This window comes from Symphalangus syndactylus, chromosome 4 (genome assembly GCF_028878055.3).
Source record: "Symphalangus syndactylus isolate Jambi chromosome 4, NHGRI_mSymSyn1-v2.1_pri, whole genome shotgun sequence".
Taxonomy (NCBI): Eukaryota; Metazoa; Chordata; class Mammalia; order Primates; family Hylobatidae; genus Symphalangus; species Symphalangus syndactylus.
The window spans coordinates 73,979,389-74,001,735 of NC_072426.2; the positions used below are offsets into that span (position 1 = coordinate 73,979,389).

Here is a 22,347-nt window from a genome sequence, read left to right on the forward strand (position 1 = left end):
GTTAAGACCTCTTTTGTGGCCTAACATATGATCTATTCTGGAGAATGTTCTTTGTGCACTTGAGAAGAATGTGTATCCTGTTACTGTTGGATAGAACATTGTGTAATCATCTGATAAATATGCTTTATCTTATGTGTAGTTCAAGTCCAGTGTTTATTTATTTTCTATCTGGATGACCTGTCTCTTGTTCAATAGTAGGGGATATTGAAATTTTGTTGCAGTCTATGTATCCTTTCAGTTTTTTTAAATGATTGCTTTATATACTTAGATGCTTTGATGTTGTGTGCATATATACTATGTGAGTATTAAAAATAATTACAAATGTCATCTATTGTATGGCTAACGTATTTTCCAAATTTTTCTAGAGGAAACTTATGAGTACTCTTCATCCTATGTGATTGCACCTTCAAAAGCAATTTATAGAACATATAGGGCTGGTTCAAGCTTTTCTAAAGACATCCACCTTCCTTTACTGAATCAACTCCCTTCAGGTAATTTTTAATATTTTTAGTGTACAGTGTGATTTTTAAAATAAAGCTATAACTAAATGTAAATAACCAAGTTGTAATAGCTTTAGTCATATAACAGTTTGGCAAAACATAAATGAAAGTAAATTGTGAGTTAAGTTTGTCTAACATTTGTTCATTCTTAGCAATGAGTAGTGTCCCTGGCATTTCTCTTCCTCTTCTCTATTATGACTAAATTGGAGCTCCATTTCTGTTCTCCACCTTGTTGTCTTGTTCACTACTGTAGATTTTGTGGATGACTGAGATAAACTCATTTTATAATCTCTTTCTTATATTTATATATCCCTCTTTTATTGAACCCCAGGGAGAACATACAATAGAAAGACAACATAAGGATAGGTGAGAAGAAAAATAAATCATATGTTTAGTTTTTCCCTTCCCTTCATTATCATCTACCTAGGCTTTTAACTCCATTAATATCTAAGAACTAAGATTCGATTCTTATCTCTCACTCCAGAGGCATCATTATATAATTATCACCCTAGTACATTTTCTACAGTTAATTGAGTTTGAATTTTTTTATTTTTCATTTTTTTATAAACAGAGTCTTGCTCTGTCACCCAGGCTGGAGTGCAGTGGCATGATGTCGGCTCACTGCAACCTCCGCCTTCTGGGTTCAAGTAATTCTCCCGCCTCAGCCTCCTGAGAGTTTGAACCTTTTAAAGAATGTAAATGATTTTTCTTTGATTTATTCTGTGCTCTAAAATAAATATCCATGGCACTTTCTTTTTTTTTTTTTTATTATTATACTTTAGGTTTTAGGGTACATGTGCACAATGTGCAGGTTTGTTACATATGTATCCATGTGCCATGTTGATTTCCTGCACCCAGTAACTCGTCATTTAGCATTAGGTATATCTCCTAATGCTGTCCCTCCCCCCTCCCCCAACCCCACAACAGTCCCTGGAGTGTGATGTTCCCCTTCCTCTGTCCATGAGTTCTCATTGTTCAATTCCCACCTATGAGTGAGAACATGCGGTGTTTGGTTTTTTGTCCTTGCGATAGTTTACTGAGAATGATGTTTTCCAGTTTCATCCATGTCCCTACAAAGGACATGAACTCATCATTTTTTGTGGCTGCATAGTATTCCATGGTGTATATGTGCCACATTTTCTTAATCCAGTCTATCATTGTTGGACATTTGGGTTGGTTCCAACTCTTTGCTATTGTGAATAGTGCTGCAATAAACATACGTGTGCATGTGTCTTTATAGCAGCATGATTTATAGTCCTTTGGGTATATACCCAGTAATGGGATGACTGGGTCAAATGGTATTTCTAGTTCTAGATCCCTGAGGAATCGCCACACTGACTTCCACAATGGTTGAACTAGTTTACAGTCCCACCAACAGTGTAAAAGTGTTCCTATTTCTCCACATCCTCTCCAGCACCTGTTGTTTCCTGATTTTTTAATGATGGCCATTCTAACTGGTGTGAGATGGTATCTCACTGTGGTTTTGATTTGCATTTCTCTGATGACCAGTGATGATGAGCATTTCTTCATGCATTTTTTGGCTGCATAAATGTCTTCTTTTGAGAAGTGTCTGTTCATGTCCTTTGCCCACTTTTTGATGGGGTTGTTTGTTTTTTTCTTGTAAATTTGTTTGAGTTCATTGTAGATTCTCGATATTAGCCCTTTGTCAGATGAGTAGGTTGCAAAAATTTTCTCCCATTCTGTAGGTTGCCTGTTCACTCTGATGGTAGTTTCTTTTGCTGGGCAAGGACTTCATGTCTAAAACACCAAAAGCAATGGCAATGAAAGCCAAAATTGACAAATGGGATCTAATTAAACTAAAGAGCTTCTGCACATCCGTGGCACTTTCTATCCATAAAGGTTCTAAGTAAAAAATCAATAGGAAATGCAGAAAATTGACTATTACTTTTATTTTATTTTTTTACTACATGCAATATAAAAGGAAAAAGAAAACAGTAAAAAGATATTTGGACTTGCTTCTGGAAAAGCAAATGAATGTAAGCAAAGAAAGTGAAATCCATTTTCTTTCCCAGTGAGCTAGAAGAAAAAATGGTCAGAAATTATATATGACAAAAGAGGAAAGTTTAAAATAATAAGCAAAATCCTGGGCTTCAGTGGATACAAAATAAAGTTGACAAGATAGGCTAGGACTCAAAAGGAGAGTTTTGTTGGTTGGAACTCATAGCTTTTTATAGCTTCTCAAGCTGGGTTAGTCATTGTTCATTATATTTTAGATAAATGTAATTGATTTGGGGTTCACTTGTTAATTCATATCACCTACAACACTGCTTTTCATTAATGTAGCTCCTGGTTTTTCCTATAATTTGGGTTTTTTTTTCTAAGCCCAAGTCTTTTATTTGATGAATATACTAATTATAAGCAGTAATAATAATGCTTAAAGAAAACAAAGAGGAGAATAAAATTAATAAATGGTCTAAATAGTCTATTATCTATACTTTTGCTTTATGATTGGAGAGCAATAATAATGGTCTTCTGTTATGGATTGAATGAAAACTATAATAGCATAAAATATTTTAAAATTTTTCATGAAAGCATTTGGCCTTTGAATCTAAAAATAATGGCAGATATACATTTTTCAAGCAAACACTTGCCTTAAGGAATGGAAGAACTGCATGTTTCATTTCTGTGCAAAAAATATACTGAGGAAAGTCAACATATTAATGTAAAATTTTACTCACTAACTTTGAGAAAGTACCATTCAAATGTTTCACCTTCTGCTTTTAATGTCAGCATTTTTCCTCCAAATAAGCAGGTGTTGAAACTAGTTTTAATTATATAGTTTTGTTTTTAGCAGTGTTCAAAACATGTATCTTTACAATTGCATTTCTAGTATCTCCTCCTTAATTATAGCACTAGATTTCTCATTGTGGGACTATAAACTTCTTTTTAAATAAAATGATATAATGTTTCATATCGAGATAAAAACTTTATCTAAAAATTTGCATTTTAATTATTCACATTTTTTACTGTCCTGCAAAAAAGCTCGTTCTCTGACATTTTTATCTATGACCTTTCTAGTCTTTATTTGTTTTCATATTTTTTACTTTTACTTCAGATTCATGGGGTACGTGAGCAGGTTTGTTACACGGGTATATTGCATGACATTGAGGTTTGGGATATGACTGGTCCCATCACCCAGGCAGTGAGCACAGTGCCCAATAGGCAGTTTTTCAGCCCGTGACCCTCTCTCTCTCCCCACTAGGGATCTCCAGTTTATTGTTCCCGTATTTATGTCCATGCTTTCCCAAGGTTTAACACCTTCTTGTAAGTGAAAACATGTGGTATTTGGTTTTCTGATCTTATGTTAATTTGCTTTAGTCTTTCTTTTTCTTGATTTGTACTCTTATAATGCACTCTTATAAATATCAAACACCAGGCAAGAAAAAAATCAGAGAGAAAATATTTGTGTCAGGTAAGCTGCTTTATCTAAATTACTGAAAAAAAGTTGTAAGGAAACTGTGTTTTAGAAGACTAAGATTTATTTTAACATTTTAAAAATTGAAATTACTTAATTTACCACATAATTTAATAACACTGTTCTCCTTTTTTTAGGGCATTCGAAAGTTGTTACCTTACACCAAAAAACTATTGAATTTACTCTGCCTACTGTGACCAATACAATTGGAAAACCTGCCTATAAAGGTAAAAGAATCACTACAATACAAACATATGAAATAAAACTTTATGCTATATTCTCATTGTCTCTATTTACCAACCTCAAACCTCTGGGCTTCCTCCTTCAAACAACCAATCTTATGAGTGAGGCATAGTTTCCCAAACCTTTCTTCAAACAAGTAAAAATATATATGTAAACAGTGGTTTGTGGTTCTGAATAACCACAGGCTTATATGCTTATATCCTCCTCACTTTTGACCCAGGTAAATTGATAGAAATTTCTTTCATCTGTCACATTTTTAAGCTGCTGCATGATATTCTATGATGTGAATGCGTCCTAATTTATTCAATGATTCCTCTACAGAATAACATTTTATCATCGTTTTTTGCCACTACAAGCAATGGTGCAATAAATACCATTGTTCATATATATTTATATCACAGTGATTGCATTTCTATAAAAAAGGACATGTAAGTGAGGTTGGTGCAATAAAGGTATATATCATTTTAATTTTAATAGATATTAGCAAACGTTTCAAATTACTATAGCTAATAGTTCTGCTAGTAAATGCATAAAATGCCTATTTCCAAGCACCTAAGCCAGAACTAGACTTTTCATGCATTGGAAATATTAAGAATATTAAATAATATTGTTAAGATGTCAGTACCAATCAAAGTGATCTAAGGATTCAGTGCAATCTCTATTGAAATCCCAAATACTTTTTTTACAGAAAAATGTAAGTTTTTTTTTTTTAATTCATACAGAATCTTAAGGCAGCAGTCCCCAACCCTTTTGACAGCAGGGACCGGTTTCGTGGAAGACAATTTTTCCATGGAATGGTGGTAGGGGAATGATTTTAGGATGATTCAGGAGCATTACATTTATTGTGCACTTTATTTCTATTATTATTACACTGTAATATATAATGAAATAATTATAAAATTTACCATAATGTAGGATCAGTGGTAGCCCTAAGCTTGTTTTCCTGAAACTAGGTGGTCCCATCTGGGGGTGATGGGAGACAGTGATGATTATCGGGTATTAGATTCTCATAAGGAGCACACAACCTAGATCCCTCTCATATGCAGTTCACAATAGGGTTTGTGCTCCTTTGAGAATCTAATGCTGCCACTGATCTGACAGGAGGCAGAGATCAAGTGGTAATGCCAGCAATGAGGAACAGCTGTAAATACAGATGAAGCTTCCCTTGCTCACCCACTGCTCACCTCCTGCTGTGTGGCCCAGTTCCTAACAGGCCACAGACCAGGAGTTGGAGACCCTGTCCCTATAAGGGACCTGATAGTCAAAATAATCTTGACAAAGAACAAAATTGAAAGACTTACACTTCATAATTTCAAAACTTACTGCAAAACTACAATAACCAAAACAGTATGGTACTGGCCTAAAGACAAACACATAGTTTGATGGAATAGGATAGAGAGCTGAGAAATAAACCCTCACATACATAGTCAAATGATTTTTTACAAGAGTGCTAAGACTAATCGGTATGGAAAAAAATAGTCTTTACAACATATGATGCTGAGAAAACTAGATATCCACATGCAAAATAATGACGTTGTGCCCTTATCTTACACATACAAAAATTAACTCAAAGTAAACTGAAAACCTAAAACTAAGAGCTATGCTTTAAAACTGTTAGAAGAAAACATAGGAGAAAACCATATATTGGATTTGGCAATGACTTCTTGGATGATACCAAACACACTGTCCAAAAAAAATAGACATGTTAGAATTTATCAAAATTAAAAACTTTCAGTCATCAATGGAAAATATCAAGAGTAAAAAGGCAAACCACGGAATGGGAGAAAATATTTTTAAATCACATATCTGATGAGGTATTAATAATCCAGAATATGTAGAGACCTCCTACAACTCAATCACAACAACAGAACTCAACTTTAAAATAGGCATAGGCCAGCCTCCTAGAGAAACACTAATCTGATCTGATCACCCTACCCTCTGGACTGAACATGCACAGCACCCTGCCTCCCTGGATTGGGAAAGCCCTCTAGAGCCTGAGTTGCTGAGGTGCCCCACCTCCCTAGGAGTGAAGCCAACATTGCACTGCTGCACACCCCCCAGGGCCAAAGCCACAGATGTGCCCCCATCATTCTTGGACCTTGCTGTCACTGCACCTGACCTCACAGAGCCTGCACCACTGCTGTGTCCCATTACTCCAGGGCTTAGAGTTCTTGGTGCATGAATTGCCACTGTGTCCTATTGGTTCTGTAGCCTGAATTGCAACTGTACCCTGCTCACTAGGGCCTAAACCTCTGGAAAACCTCTTCCTTCCCAGAGCCATGCCATTGCTGAACCCTAACGCCCAGGATGAGTCACCAACATGCCTGATCCTGGGCCTGAGATACTGGGAAGTGCCTCAGAGTCACAGTACTTGGCCTTGTGGGAGAGGTGCATCACCCATACCTAAAAGAATAAACCTGGACCTACACCACAGGTGCCCTGGCAGTTCAACAAGACACTGACCCCAGACCCCAGCTCCACAGCCACTCTGAGCACCTGTTCCCTGTAACACAGCACTGCTTGGCTGCCTCTGGCCTGTGTCAGGCTCAACACCAAGAGAGATGCCTTCAGGTAAATCTACTACTATGGGGAAACTAGAACAGAAGGATCTTTAAAGTCCTTTACACTGAGGAATGGACTCCACTACTGTGCCTACCCAGAACGAGAGCCACTGCACTTTGCCCAACTAATACCTGCAGACAATATCTGCAGGTGACAGTCTCCCCAAGGAAGCCACTATAAAAACAAAAATTAGCAAATAGAACTTAATTAAACTAAAGACCTTCGGCATTTTCCATCCAACAGCAGCAGAACATACATTTTTTTCTAGTGCACATGGAACATTCTTAAGGATAGACCATATATTAGGCCATAAAACAAGTCTTAACAAATTCAAGAAGATCAAGAATATACCTAATACTATTTCTGAAAACAATGGTATGAAATTAGAAATTAAAAACAAAAGGAATCTTGAAAATTTACAAATATGTAGAAATTTTAAAACATGCTCCTGAACAACCAACCAGTAGGTCAAAGAAGAAATCAAAAGCAATACTTAAAAATATATTGAGACAAATGACAATAGAATCACAACGTATCGAAATCTATGGGAAGCAACAAAAGTAATTCTAAGAGGGAAGATTATAGCAATAAATGACCACATTATTAAAGAAGAAAGATTCCAAATAAATAGCCTAATGTTATGCCTCAAGGAGTTGGAAAAAGAAAAACAAGCCAAAGTTTGCAGAAGGAAAGAAATAATAAAGATTAGACCAGAATTAAATCTAATAGAGAATAGAAAAACTATAGAAAAAAAATCAATAAAACCAAGAGTTGCTTTTTTTGAAAAAAATAAAATAGACAAAATTCTTGCTAGGCAAACTAAGAAAAGAAGAGAAAAACTCAAATAAAATCAGAAATGAAATGAAGACATTATAGTAGATACCAAAGAAATTAAAAGGATCATAAGAGACTAATATGAAAAACTATATGCCAACAAATTGGATAACCTAAAGGAAATGAATAAATTCCTCAAAAATTATAAGCTACCAAGATCAAATCAGGAAGAAATAAAAAGCTTAGACAAACAAATACCAAATAAAAAGGTTGAATAAGTAATTAAAAGCGTCACAACCTTTTGAGGTGGCTTCACAACTTCACACCTTCACATTTGAATCCTACGAAACATTCACAGAAGAATTATCAGTGCTTCTTAAACTCTTCCAAAAAAAATAGCACTAGAAGGAGTATTTTCAAACACGTTTTATGAGGCCAGCATCACCTCGAGACGTAAGCCAAAGAAAGACACCATAGGAGAAGAAAACTACAGAGCAATATCTCTGATGAACATTGATGCAAAAATGCTCAATTAAACATTATCAAACTGAATTCAACAACAACAATTAGACATTATCAAACTTAATTGAAAACAACAACAAAATTGAACATCATGAGCAAGTGGAATCTATTGCTGACATGTAGGGCTGGTTGATCATGGGTAAATTAGTCAATGTGATACATCACATTCATAGGATAATCTCAGATGATCCCCCATGATGATCCCAGTTGACACAGAAAAAGCATTTGACAAAGTTCAGCATTCTTTCTTTATTGAAACTTTTAATAGTATAGGTATAGAAGGAAAGTTCCTCAACATAACAAAGGCCATCTATGAAAAATCCACAGCTGATGGAGGAATATTTTCCAAGCAAATGGAAAGCAAAAAAAAAAAAAAAAAAAAAAAAAAACAGGGATTGCAATCTTAGTCTCTGATAAAACAGACTTTAAACCAACAAAGATCAAAAGAGACAAGGGCATTACATAATGGTAAAAGGATCAATGCAACAAAAAGAGTTAACTATCCTAAATATATGTGCATCCAATACAGGAGCACCCAGATTCATAAAGAAAGTTCTTAGAGACCTACAAAGAGACTTAGACTCCCACACAATAATAGTGGGAGACTTTAACACCCCCGTGTCAATATTAGACAGATCAATGAGAGACAGAAAATTAACAAGGATATCCAGGACTTGAACTCAGCTCTGGACCAAGCAGACCTAATAGACATCTACAGAACTCTCCACCCCAAATCAACAGAACATACACTTTTCTCAGCACCACATTGCACTTATTCTAAAATTGACCAATTAATTGGAAGTAAAGCACTCCTTAGCAAATGCAAAATAAGGGAAATCATAACAAATAGTCTCTCAGACCACAGTGCAATCAAATTAGAACTCAGGATTAAGAAACTCACTCAAAACCACACAACTACACGGAAACCGAACAACCTGCTCCTGAATGACTACTGGGTAAATAACGAAATGAAGGGAGAAATAAAGATGTTCTTTGAAACCAATGAGAACTAAGACAGAGCACACCAGAACCTCTGGGACACATTTACAGCAGTGTGTAGAAGGAAATTTATAGCACTAAATGCCCACAAGAGAAGGCAGAGAAGATCTAAAATTGACACCCTAACATCACAATTAAAAGAACTAGAGAAGCAAGAGCGAACAAATCCAAAAGCTAGCAGAAGACAAGAAATAACTAAGATCAGAGCAGAACTGAAGGAGAGACATGAAAAACCCCTCAAAAAATCAGTGAATCCAGGAGTTGGTTTTCTTGAAAAGATCAACAAAATAAATAGACCACTAGCCAGACTAATAAAAAAGAAAAGAGAGAAGAATCAAATAGATGCAATAAAAAATGATAAAGGGGATATCACTACCGATCCCACAGAAATACAAACTACCATCAGAGAATACTATAAACACCACTATGCAAATTAACTAGAAAACCTAGAAGAAATGGATAAATTCCTGTACACATACACCCTCCCAACACTAAACCAGGAAGAGGTCGAATCCCTGAACAGACCAATAACAAGTTCTGAAATTGAGGCAGCAATTAATAGCCTACCAACCAAAAAAAGTCCAGGACCAGATGGGTTCACAGCCAAATTCTACCAGAGGTACGAAGAGGAGCTGGTACCATTCCTTCTGAAACTATTCCAAACAATAGAAAAAGAGAGTAGCCTCCCTAACTTATTTTATGAGGCCAGCATCATCCTGATACCAAAACCTGGCAGAGACAATAGAAAAAAAGAAAATTTCAGTCCAATATCCCTGATGAACATCGATGCAAAAATCCTCAATAAAATACTAGCAAACCAAATCCGGCAGCACATCAAAAAGCTTATCCACCACGATTAAGCCGGCTTCATCCCTGGGATGCAAGGCTGGTTCAGCATACACAAATCAATAAACGCAATCCATCACACAAACAGAACCAATGACAAAAACCATATGATTATCTCAATAGATGCAGAAAAGGCCTTTGACAAAATTCAACAGCCCTTCATGTTAAAAACTCTCAATAAACTAGGCATTGATGGAATGTATCTCAAAATAATAAGAGCTATTTATGACAAACCTACAGCCAGTATCACACTGAATGGGCAAAAACTGGAAGCATTCCCTTTGAAAACCGGCACAAGACAAGGATGCCCTCTCTCACCACTCCTATTCAACATAGTGTTGGAAGTTCTGGCCAGGGCAATCAGGCAAGAGAAAGAAATAAAGGGTATTCACTTAGGAAAAAAGGAAGTCAAATTGTCTCTGTTTGCAGATGACATGATTGTATATTTAGAAAACCCCATCATCTCGGCCCCAAATCTCCTTAAGCTGATAAGCAACTTCAGCAAAGTCTCAGGATAAAAAAGCAATGTGCAAAAATCACAAGCATTCCTATATACCAATAACAGACAAACAGAGAGTCAAACCATGAATGAACTCCCATTCACAATTGCTACAAAGAGAATAAAATACCTAGGAATCCAACTTACAAGGGATGTGAAGGACCTCTTCAAGGAGAACTACAAACCACTGCTCAAGGAAATAAGAGAGGACATAAATAAATGGAAAAACATTCCATGCTCATGGATAGGAAGAATCAATATCGTGAAAATGGCCATATTGCCCAAAGGAATTTATAGATTCAATGCTGTCCCGATCAAGCTACCATTGACTTTCTTCACAGAATTGTAAAAAACTACTTTAAATTCCATATGGAACCAAAAGAGCCTGCATAGCCAAGACAATCATAAGCAAAAAAAAAAAAAAAAGAAAAAGAAAGCTGAAGGCATCATGCTACCTGACTTCAAACTATACTACAAGGCCACAGTAACCCAAACAGCATGGTACTGGTACCAAAACAGATATATAGACAAATGGAACAGAACAGAGGCCTCAGAAATAATGCCACACGTGTAGAACCATCTGATCTTTGACAAACCTGGCAAAAACAAGCAATGGGGAAAGGATTCCCTATTTAATAAATGGTTTTGGGAAAACTGGCTAGCCATATGCAGAAAACTGAAACTGGACCCCTTCCTTACACCTTACATAAAAATTAACTCAAGATGGATTAAAGACTTAAACATAAGACCTAAAACCATAAAAACCCTAGAAGAAAACCTAGGCAGTACCATTCAGGACATAGGCATGGGTAAAGACTTCATGACTAAAACACCGAAAGCAATTGCAATAAAAGCCAAAATTGACAAATGAGATCTAATTAAGCTAGAGCTTCTGCACAGCAAAAGAAACTATCATCAGAGTGAACAGGCAACCTACAGAATGGGAGAAAATTTTTGCAATCTATCCATCTGACAAAGGGCTAATATCCAGAATCTACAATGAACTGAAACAAATTTACAAGAAAAAAACAACCCCATCAAAAAGTGGGCAAAGGATATGAACAGACACTTCTCAAAAGAAGACGTTTATGCAGCCAACAAACATATGAAAAAAAGCTCATCATCACTGGTCATTAGAGAAATGCAAATCAAAACCACAATGAGATACCATCTCACACCAGTTAGAATGGCAATCATTAAAAAGTCAGGAAACAGCAGATGCTGGAGGGGATGTGGAGAAATAGGAACACTTTTACACTGCTGGTGGGACTGTAAATTAGTTCAACCATTGTGGAAGACACTGTGGTGATTCCTCAAGAATCTAGAACTATAAATACCATTTGACCCAGCAATCCCATTACTGGGTATATACTCCAAGGATTATAAATCATTCTGCTATAAAGACACATGCACATATATGTTTATTGCAACACTATTTACAATAGCAAAGACTTGGAACCAACCCAAATGCCCATCAGTGATAGACTGGATAAAGAAAATGTGGCACATATACACCATGGAATACTATGCAGCCATAAAAAAGAATGAGTTCACGTCCTTTGCAGGGACATGGATGATGCTGGAAACCATCATTCACAGCAAACTAACACAAGAACAGAAAACCAAACACTGCATGTTCTCACTCATAAGTGGGAGCTGAACAGTGAGAACACATGGACACAGGGAGGGGCACATCACACACTGGGGCTTTTCAGGGGTTGGGGGGCTAGGGGAGGGATAGCATTAGGAGAAATACCTAATGTAGATGAGGGGTTGATGGGTGCAGCAAACCACGTGTATACCTATGTAACAAACCTGCACGTTCTGCACATGTACCCCAGAACTTAAGGTATAATAATAAAAAAAAAACCCACAGCTAACATCATAATCAACAGAGAACACCTTAAAACTTTTTCACTAAGATCAGCTACAAGGCAGGAATGTCCACTCTCACCAGTTCTATTTGTTCAACACAGTACTAGAAGTACTATCAAGGACAATCAAACAAATTTGGATTGCAACCAAATCAGAAAGAAAATACTCTGTTTGAAGACAACATGATCGTATATATAGGAAACCCTAAAGACTTCATTACGTAAGTGCTAACTTTGCAGGATACAAAATCAACATACAAAAATCAGATACATTTCTACAAACAAATAATGACCTAACTGAAAAAGAAACTTTAAAAGAAATAATTTCATTTATGATAGCATAAAAAACCTAAGCATTAATTTAACCAAGGAGGTGAAAGATTTGCACACTGACAACTAGAAAAAAAACATTGATGGAAGAAATTGAAGAAGTCACAAATAAATGGCAAAATATTCTGTGTTCATGGATGGGAATAATTAACATTGTTATGTTCATACTACTCAAAGCAATAATACAGACTTAACAAAATACCAATCAAAATTCCAATGGTATTATTCACATAAATAGAAAACAATCCTAAAATTTGTATGAAACCACGAAGAAAAACCCTGAATAGACAAAGCAGTTACAGATAAAAAGTAAAAACAATTGGAGGCATCACATGTCCTGATTTAAAATTATATTTCAAAGCTATAGTAATCAAAGTCGTATGGTAATGGCACAAAAACAGAAACACAGACCAATGGAACAGAGAAACCAGAAATAAATCCAAATGTTTATGGTAAACTATTTTTTTGTTGTTGAGACAGAGACCTACTTTGTCACTTGGGCTAGAATGCAGTGGCATGATCATAGCTCACTGTCACCTTTAACTCCTGGATTCAAGCAATCCTCCTGCCCCAGCCTTTCAAATTGCTAAGACTACAGGTGCACACCACCACATTCAGCTATTTTTAAAATTTTTTGTAGAGACAGGATCTTGCTACATTGCCAAGGCTGTTCTTGAACTCCCACCACACCAGACCCAATGATCAATTAATTTTTGACAAGGACTCCAGGACTCCAGGTATATGCAGTGGGGAAAGAATAGTCTCTTCAATAAATGGTGCTAGGAAAACTGGATTTCCATATGCAAAAAATATAATTGAATTTTTATCTTACACCATACACAAAAATCAACTCAAAATGGATGGGAGACCTAAATATAAGACCTGAAACTATAAAACTCCTAGAAGAGAACATAGGAGAAAAGATCCTTGATGCCGACTTTGGCAGTGATTTTTTTGTATATTATACCAAAAGCTCAGGCTAAAAAATAAAATAAATAAATAAATAAGACTGTGTCAAGTGAAAAACCTTCCACACTGCAAAGAAAACAATTAACAAAATGAAAAGGCAACCTACTGACTGGTAAAAAAAAAAAAAAATTTGCAAACCATATAACTGATAAGGAGCTAATATACTAATTTTATAAGGAACACTTACAACTCAACAGCACAAAAACAAATAACTTGATTATAAAATGGGCAAAAAATCTAAACAGACATTTCTCTGAAGAAGACATAAAAATGGCATCACTAATCCTTAAGGAAATGCAAATCAAAACTACAATGAGATACCACTTCATACTCATTAGGATGGCCATTACTAGAAGAAAAAAGGAGAGGGTTGGGGAGAGGAGAGAAAGAAAGAGAATAACAACTGTTGGTAAGGATGTGGAGAAATTCAAATCCTTATATACTGCTGGTAGAAGTGGAAAATGACACAGCCTCTATGGTGAACAGTATGGTGATTTCTCAAAAAATTAACAATAGAATTACCACATGATCCAGTAATTCCACTTTCATTTATATACCCAAAAGAGTAGAACAGGAACAAATATTTGTACACCTGTGTTTATAGCAGCATTTGTCAAAATAGCCAAAAGGTAGAGGAAGCCCAAGTGTCAGCTGATGGATGAATAATTAAGCAAAATGTGGTATATACATACAATGTAATATGATTCAGTTGAATAAAGGAAGGAAATTCCAACACATACTACAACGTGGATGAATCTTGAAGACATTATGCTAAGTGAAATAAGCCAGCCACAAAGAAATAAATATGTATGATCACACTCACATAAGGTACTTATAGTAGCTAAATTTATAGAGACAAAAAGTAGAATGACGGTTGCCAGGAACTGGGGGTAGGAGATAAGGAATTAATGTTTAATGGGGAGAGTTTCAGTTTTGCAGGATAAAAAACGTTCTGGAGGTAGATGGTAATGATAGTTGCATAGCAGTGTGAATGTGTTTAACGCGACTAAACTGTACACTTAAAAATGGTTAAAATGGTAAACTTTATGTAATGTATGCTTTACTAAAATTTTTAAAATAATTTTAAAAATAAACAATATAAACACACAGTTTTATCTTTAATGAGAATTATTTCTATTTAGTAACAATAGACTTACTATTATTTCTATTTTAATTTCTTCTGTGAATTGCCTACTTATATTCTTTGCCCATTTTCCTGTTAGTTGCCTTTTTTTGTTTCATAGAAGCTTTTTGTATAATAGGGTTTTAAAAATCTTTTGATTTTTCTATCAATTCAAGTTTACAGAGAAACTGAAAGAATTCTAGAAGGGATTCCAATCCCTTCTAGAATTTATTCAGTTTTATTCTGTGCTTTTTGCTTTATAATGTTTTTTATGTTCATATGTATATGTATGTATTATAAACATTATGTACATATATTTATAAACATGATCAATATTTAATACATAAAACATTTTTTCTGAACTGTAGAGGGGTAACTTAGAGACATAATGTCTCTTTACCCATAAAACTTTAGTATTTCTTAAGAAATGATAATATATCATCACAACACAATTACCAAAAATAGGAAATTTAACATTGACTCAACTTACCATCTAATCCATAATCCATTTTCAAGTTGCATTTGTCATAATAATGTCCTTTATAGATTTTTTTTGGACTCGGATTGAATCTAGGACCATGCACTAAATTTGTGGTGCTTTTTTAGTCTCTCTTAATCTGGAATAGTTAATTTATATTTCTTTTTGTGTCTTGACCTTCATATTTTTAACACCAGTTAGTCTGTAGAATATTTTTCAATTTGGTTTTATCTGAAGTTTTCTCATGGTTACTTTCAGGTTATACATCTTTGGGAGGAGTATCCCAGCTGTAATGTTGTGTCCTTCTCAATGGGTTATATTTTTTCAAAATATTGTGATGGCAATTTTGATCATTAGATTGTAATGGTGTCTATTATGTTTCTCTACTGTAAAGTACTTTTTTTACTTTTATAAGTAATAGGTAATTTGGGAAAGATACTTAGAGACTATGTGAATAGTCTTTAAGAGTGAGACTATTCTAAAGGTGAGACTGTCTATGGGTAAGTTTATCTATGGGTGAGTTTCCTATAAACTCACCCATTAATTTTTTAAAAAATCTATTGCAATTTTCTAACATGATCATTCTTTTTACCTTTATCAGCTGCCATTCTATTGAAGGAAATAGCTTTTCCTTTTTCTTCCCTCTGCTTCCTTCTCCCTTTTTCTCTCCTTTCCTCGCCACCACCTCCTTTTCTTCCTTCTTTTAATTTCATATGAGCAGAGCTCATGGATTTTATTTTGTTCAACTAGTTATAATCCATTGGTACCATTAATTACTTCGATGGCTAATCTCTTTAATCTCTTTTTACCTACATTTTCACAGCTTGTTTTGTCTTTTTTAATAAATTGTTGGCATTAAAAAAACACAGAGTACCCTCAACTATTTTTAAATTGATTTGTTCATTTTCTCAAATAATTAAGTTTTAAGAACACTTTGTATATATGGAATAACAGTTCTTTATCAGATATGTCTTTTGTAAATATTTTCTCTGTGGCTTATTCTCTTTTAATGTTTTTACAGAGCAGACATTTTTCATTTTAATGAAGTCTAGCTTATCAATTATTTCTTTCATGGATTGTGCCTTTGGTGTTATATCTAAAAAGTCATTGACACACCCAAGGACACTTAGATTTGTCATCTAGAAGTTTTATGATTTTGCATTTTCCATTTATGTCAGCCATTGAATAATTCTCTTTTTAAAGGATCCCTGATTTATTTTAATGGAGAATAATATTTAGAAATGAAGATTTGGGTGCTAGATGTGCTCATTCCTATCAATGTGTCGTTGCTTTTAGGTTCTCTGAGCAGAAACAGCTAAAGGATGTGTGCGTTTGTATAAACCTGTAGGTTCATGCAGATATTTTCAACTCTAATTCAATATACTACAGGGTTAATCTTCTCATTTCCCTTTCCATATTTAAACTTACCTTTTCCAATAATGGGAAAACATGGTGGCTGTTACCATTAATGTGTTTGCTTGTTTGCTTAAACTTAAAATGCACAAAAAGGATTACCAAGCCATACAGTGATGAAAACCAAACATATAACTAGAGCTCAATATTTATTTGTAGTTCTCATTCTGGAGTTGAATTTACATGGAGGAATGAATCTTAGTTATTATAACAGGTGAGTTTGGACAATGCCTGCTGCTGTGTAACCCACAATTTGATTATGTAACAGAACATTGCCATCACTCTAAGAACGTTTCCTCATACTCCTTTCTAATCAAGTTCTATTAGTACACACTCCTTATAGGAAAAAACTGCTAAACTGTTTTTCAAAGTAGTTGTGCCATTTTACACTCTTACCAGCAATAAGAGTTACTGCACATTCTCATCAACATTTGGTATTGTCACTTTATAACTTTAGCCATTCTCGTGTGTGTGTGTCTGTGTGTGTGTGTGTGTGTGTGTGTGTGTATAATAGGAGTATCTCACTGTGGCTTTAACTTGCTATTCACTGATGACTAATGGTGAATACTGTTTACATGCATTTTCATCATTTGTGTATCCTTTGTATACCTTCTTTTTGTGTATCTGCTTTTAGAAAAAATATACTCAACTTTTATTTGATTGTCATTTTAATATTAACGTAAAAGTTCTTTACATATTCTGCAGGGAAATCTATTATAAGCTATATGTATTAAAACACTTTTTCTCCATTCATAGCATGCTTGTTTGCTTAATGCTGTCTTTTTATGTGCGAAGTTTTTAATTTTGATCAAGTCTAATTATCGAGCTCACTTTAATGGTTACTAATTTATTTGCCATCACTGAGGTCACAAACTTATTCTCCTATGTGTGCTTTAAGGTGCTTTATACTTTGGGATTTAAGATTTAGGTACGTGATTCATCTTGATTTCTGTGCATGATTTGAGATAGAATTCAAGGTTTATTTGGTGGTTACACACAAAGCTGTGGAAGTTGTGCTGTATGTGAACTACTCTGCCACTACTGCAAGTGCATTCCCTTCTTTACTTCTCTTTTGATATCATTTTTTACCTCTTTTCCCATTGACATCTATAAGAATGAGTAATCTGACATGTTTTTCTTTTAAGTTTTAAGCTTCAGGATTTCCTATGATTCTTACTATCATTATGGTTAAACATATTTTCCTAATTATTCTTCTAATTTAAATTGTATTTTTTCGCCTTAACTCTTTAATCCAGAGTTTTGTATATATTCTACAACAGGAGTTCAGTTTCTTTTCATTTTAGTTCTTGAACACTTCATCTTCAATCTTTAGAATTTATTTATTAAATATAAATGTATTTCTTTAGCTCTCAAAATTTCTGATTTTAATAGCATTATATAATATATATGCATGTATATATATAAATATACTTTGGAATTTGATATTTTAATATAGTAAATGATATTGCTATGTCTCAATACTTTTTTCAGGTCTCGTTATAAGTAGCCAACAGTTATAATTACAATTTTTTTTGAAAAAGGCATTGTCCCTTCTTGTTATATTTCTTTCTAAATATTTTATAATTTTTACAGTTTCTGTGCTAGTAAATTTTGATTCTCTGTATCTACTCATCTGTTTCTTTAGTGTTGGGGGCAGTGGTTTGCTCTGTGACCTCAATTCTCCTATGGATCTAAGTTTGGTCAGCTTTTTTCTTACTATGTGAATGGAACAGATGACTTCTAAGCTCTTTACATGCCAGACAAGAGGTCGTAGTGTAGTGTTTTCAAGATTCATCTATGTTTTATCATGTATCAGCAAATTATTCTTTTTTTTTAATACTTTAAGTTTTAGGGTACATGTACACAACATGCAGGTTAGTTACATATGTATACATGTGCCATGTTGGTGTGCTGCACCCATTAACTCGTCATTTAACATTAGGTATATCTCCTAATACTATCCCTCTCCTCTCCCCCCACCCCACAACAGGCCCTGTTGTGTGATGTTCCCCTTCCTGTATCCATGTGTTCTCATTGTTCAATTCCCACCTGTGAGTGAGAACATGTGGTGTTTGGTTTTTTGTCCTTGCGATAGTTTGCTGAGAATGATAGTTTCCAGCTTCATCCATGTCCCTACGAAGGACATGAATTCATCCTTTTTATGGCTGCATAGTATTCCATGGTGTATATGTGCCACATTTTCTTAATCCAGTCTATCATTGTTGGACATTTGGGTTGATTCCAAGTCTTTGCTATTGTGAATAGTGCTGCAATAAACATATATGAGCATGTGTCTTTATAGCAGCATGATTTATAATCCTTTGGGTATATACCAAGTAATGGGATTGCTGGGTCAAATGGTATTTCTAGTTCTAGATCCCTGAGGAATCGCCACACTGACTTCCACAATGGTTGAACTAGTTTACAGTCCCACCAGCAGTGTAAAAGTGTTCCTATTTCTCCACATCCTCTCCAGCACCTGTTGTTTCCTGACTTTTCAATGATCACCATTCTAACTGGTGTGAGATGGTATCTCATTGTGGTTTTGATTTGCATTTCTCTGATGGCCAGTGATGATGAGCATTTTCTCATGTGTCTTTTGACTGCATAAATGTCTTCTTTTGAGAAGTGTCTGTTCATATCCATCACCCACTTTTCAATGGGGTTGTTTGTTTTTTTCTTGTAAATTTGTTTGAGTTCATTATAGATTCTGGATATTAGCCCTTTGTCAGATGAGTAGATTGCAAAAATTTTCTCCAATTTTGTAGGTTGCCTGTTCACTCTGATGGTAGTTTCTTCTGCTGTGCAGAACCTCTTTAGTTTAATTAGATCCTATTTGTCAATTTTGGCTTTTGTTGCCATTGCTTTTGGTGTTTTAGACATGAAGTCCTTGCCCATGCCTATGTCCTGAATGGTATTGCCTAGGTTTTCTTCTAGGGTTTTTATAGTTTTAGGTCTAACATTTAGGTCTTTAATCCATCTCGAATTAATTTTTGTATAAGGTGTAAGGAAGGGATACAGTTTCAGCTTTCTACATATGGCTAGCCAGCACCATTTATTAAATAGGGAATCATTTCCCCATTTCCGAGCACCATTTATTAAATAGAGAATCGTTTCCCCATTTCTTGTTTTTGTCAGGTTTGTCAAAGATTAGATGGTTGTAGATATGAGGCATTATTTCTGAGGGCTCTGTTCTGTTCCATTGATCTATATCTCTGTTTTGGTACCAGTACCATGCTCTTTTGGTTACTGTGGCCTTGTAGTATAGTTGGAAGTCAGGTAGCCTGATGCCTCCAGCTTTGTTCTTTTGGCTTAGGATTGACTTGGCAATGTGGGCTCTTTTTTGGTTCCATATGAACTTTAAAGTAGTTTTTTCCAATTCTGTGAAGAAAGTCATTGGTAGCTTAATGGGGATGGCATTGAATCTATAAATTACATTGGGCAGTATGGCCATTTTCACGATATTGATTCTTCCTATCCATGAGCATGGAATGTTCTTCCATTTGTTTGTATCCTCTTTTATTTCATTGAGCAGTGGTTTGTAGTTCTCCTTGAAGAGGTCCTTCACATCCCTTGTACGTTGGATTCCTAGGTATTTTATTCTCTTTGAAGCAAATGTGAATGGGAGTTCACTCATGATTTGGCTCTCTGTTTGTCTTTTATTGGTGTACAAGAACGCTTGTGATTTTTGCACATTGATTTTGTATCCTGAGACTTTGCTGAAGTTGCTTATCAGCTTAAGGAGATTTTGGGCTGAGACGATGGGATTTTCTAGATATACAATCATGTCATCTGCAAACAGGGACAATTTGACTTCCTCTTTTCCTAATTGAATACCCTTTATTTCCTTCTCCTGCCTAATTGCCCTGGCCAGAACTTCCAACACTATGTTGAATAGGAGTGGTGAGAGAGGGCATCCCTGTCTTGTGCCAGTTTTCAAAGGGAATGCTTCCAGTTTTTGCCCATTCAGTATGATATTGGCTGTGGGTTTGTCATAGATACCTCTTATTATTTTGAGATACGTCCCATCAATACCTAATTTATTGAGAGTTTTTAGCATGAAGCGTTGTTGAATTTTGTCAAAGGCCTTTTCTGCATCTATTGAGATAATCATATGGTTTTTGTCATTGGTTCTGTTTATGTGCTGGATTACGTTTATTGATTTGAACCAGCCTTGCATCCCAGGGATGAAGCCCAATTGATCATGGTGGATAAGCTTATGGTGGATAAGCTTATGTTGAACCAGCCTTGCATCCCAGGGATGAAGCCCAATTGATCATGGTGGATAAGCTTTTTGATGTGCTGCTGGATTCGGTTTACCAGTATTTTATTGAGGATTTTTGCATTGATGTTCATCAAGGATATTGGTCTAAAATTCTCTTTTTTTGTTTTGTCTCTGCCAGGCTTTGGTATCAGGATGATGCTGGCCTCATAAAATGAGTTAGGGAGGATTCCCTCTTTTTCTATTGATTGGAATAGTTTCAGAAGGAATGGTACCAGCTCCTCGTTGTACCTCTGGTAGAATTCGGCTGGGAATCCATCTGGTCCTGGACTTTTGTTGGTTGGTAAGCTACTAATTATTGCCTCAATTTCAGAGTCTGTTATTGGTCTATTCAGAGATTCAACTTCTTCCTGGTTTAATCTTGGGAGGAGTGTATGTGTCGAGGAATTTATCCATTTCTTCTACATTTTCTAGTTTGTTTGCGTAGAGGTGTTTATGGTATTATCTGATGGTAGTTTCTATTTTTGTGGGATCAGTGGTGATATCCCCTTTATCATTTTTTATTGCATCTGTTTGATTCTTCTCTCTTTTCTTCCTTATTAGTCTTGCTAGTGGTCTGTCCATTTTGTTGATCTTTTCAAAAAAACAGCCCCTGGATTCATTGATTTTTTGAAGAGTTTTTTGTGTCTCTATCTCCTTTAGTTCTGCTCTGATCTTAGTTATTTCTTGCCCTCTGCTAGCTTTTGAATGTGTTTGCTCTTGCTTCTCTAGTTCTTTTAATTGTGATGTTAGGGTGTCCATTTTAGATCTTTCCTGCTTTCTCTTGTGGGCATTTAGTGCTATAAATTTCCCTCTACACACTGCTTTGAATATGTCCCAGAGATTCTGGTATGTTGTGTCTTTGTTCTCGTTGGTTTCAAAGAACATCATTAATTCTGCCTTCATTTCGTTATGTACCCAGTAGTCATTCAGGAGCAGGTTGTTCAGTTTCCATGTAGTTGAACGATTTTGAGTGAATTTCTTAATCCTGAGTTCTAGCTTGATTGCACTGTGGTCTGAGAGACAGTTTGTTATAATTTCTATGCTTACATTTGCTGAGGAGTGCTTTACTTCCAATTAAGTGGTCAATTTTGGAATAGGTGTGGTGTGGTGCTGAAAAGAATGTATATTCTGTTGATTTGGGGTGGAGAGTTCTGTAGATGTCTATTAGGTCCACTTGGTGCAGGGCTGAGTTCAATTCCTGGGTATCCTGGTTAATTTTCTGTCTCGTTGATCTGTCTAATGTTGACAGTGGCGTGTTAAAGTCTCCCACTATTATTGTGTGGGGGTCTAAGTCTCTTTCTAGGTCTCTAAGGACTTGCTTTATGAATCTGGATCCTCCTCTATTGGGTGCATATATATTTAGGATAGTTAGCTCTTCTTGTTGAATTGATCCCTTTACCATTATGTAATGGCCCTCTTTTTCTCTTTTGATATTTGTTGGTTTAAAGTCTGTTTTATCCGAGACTAGGATTGCAACCCTTGCCTTCTTTTGTTTTCCATTTGCTTGTTAGATCT

At 35.4% G+C, this 22,347-nt stretch overlaps 1 protein-coding gene across 1 annotated transcript in view; it reads left to right on the forward strand.

Moving 5' to 3' along the window:
- Positions 1 to 22,347, forward strand: part of CCDC7 (coiled-coil domain containing 7) — a 434,096-nt gene that overhangs the window by 401,047 nt on the left and 10,702 nt on the right. Inside the window, 2 exon segments of the mRNA XM_063637339.1 lie at positions 366 to 491; positions 4,074 to 4,163. Of these exon segments, the coding sequence (XP_063493409.1) occupies positions 366 to 491; positions 4,074 to 4,163 (216 nt within the window).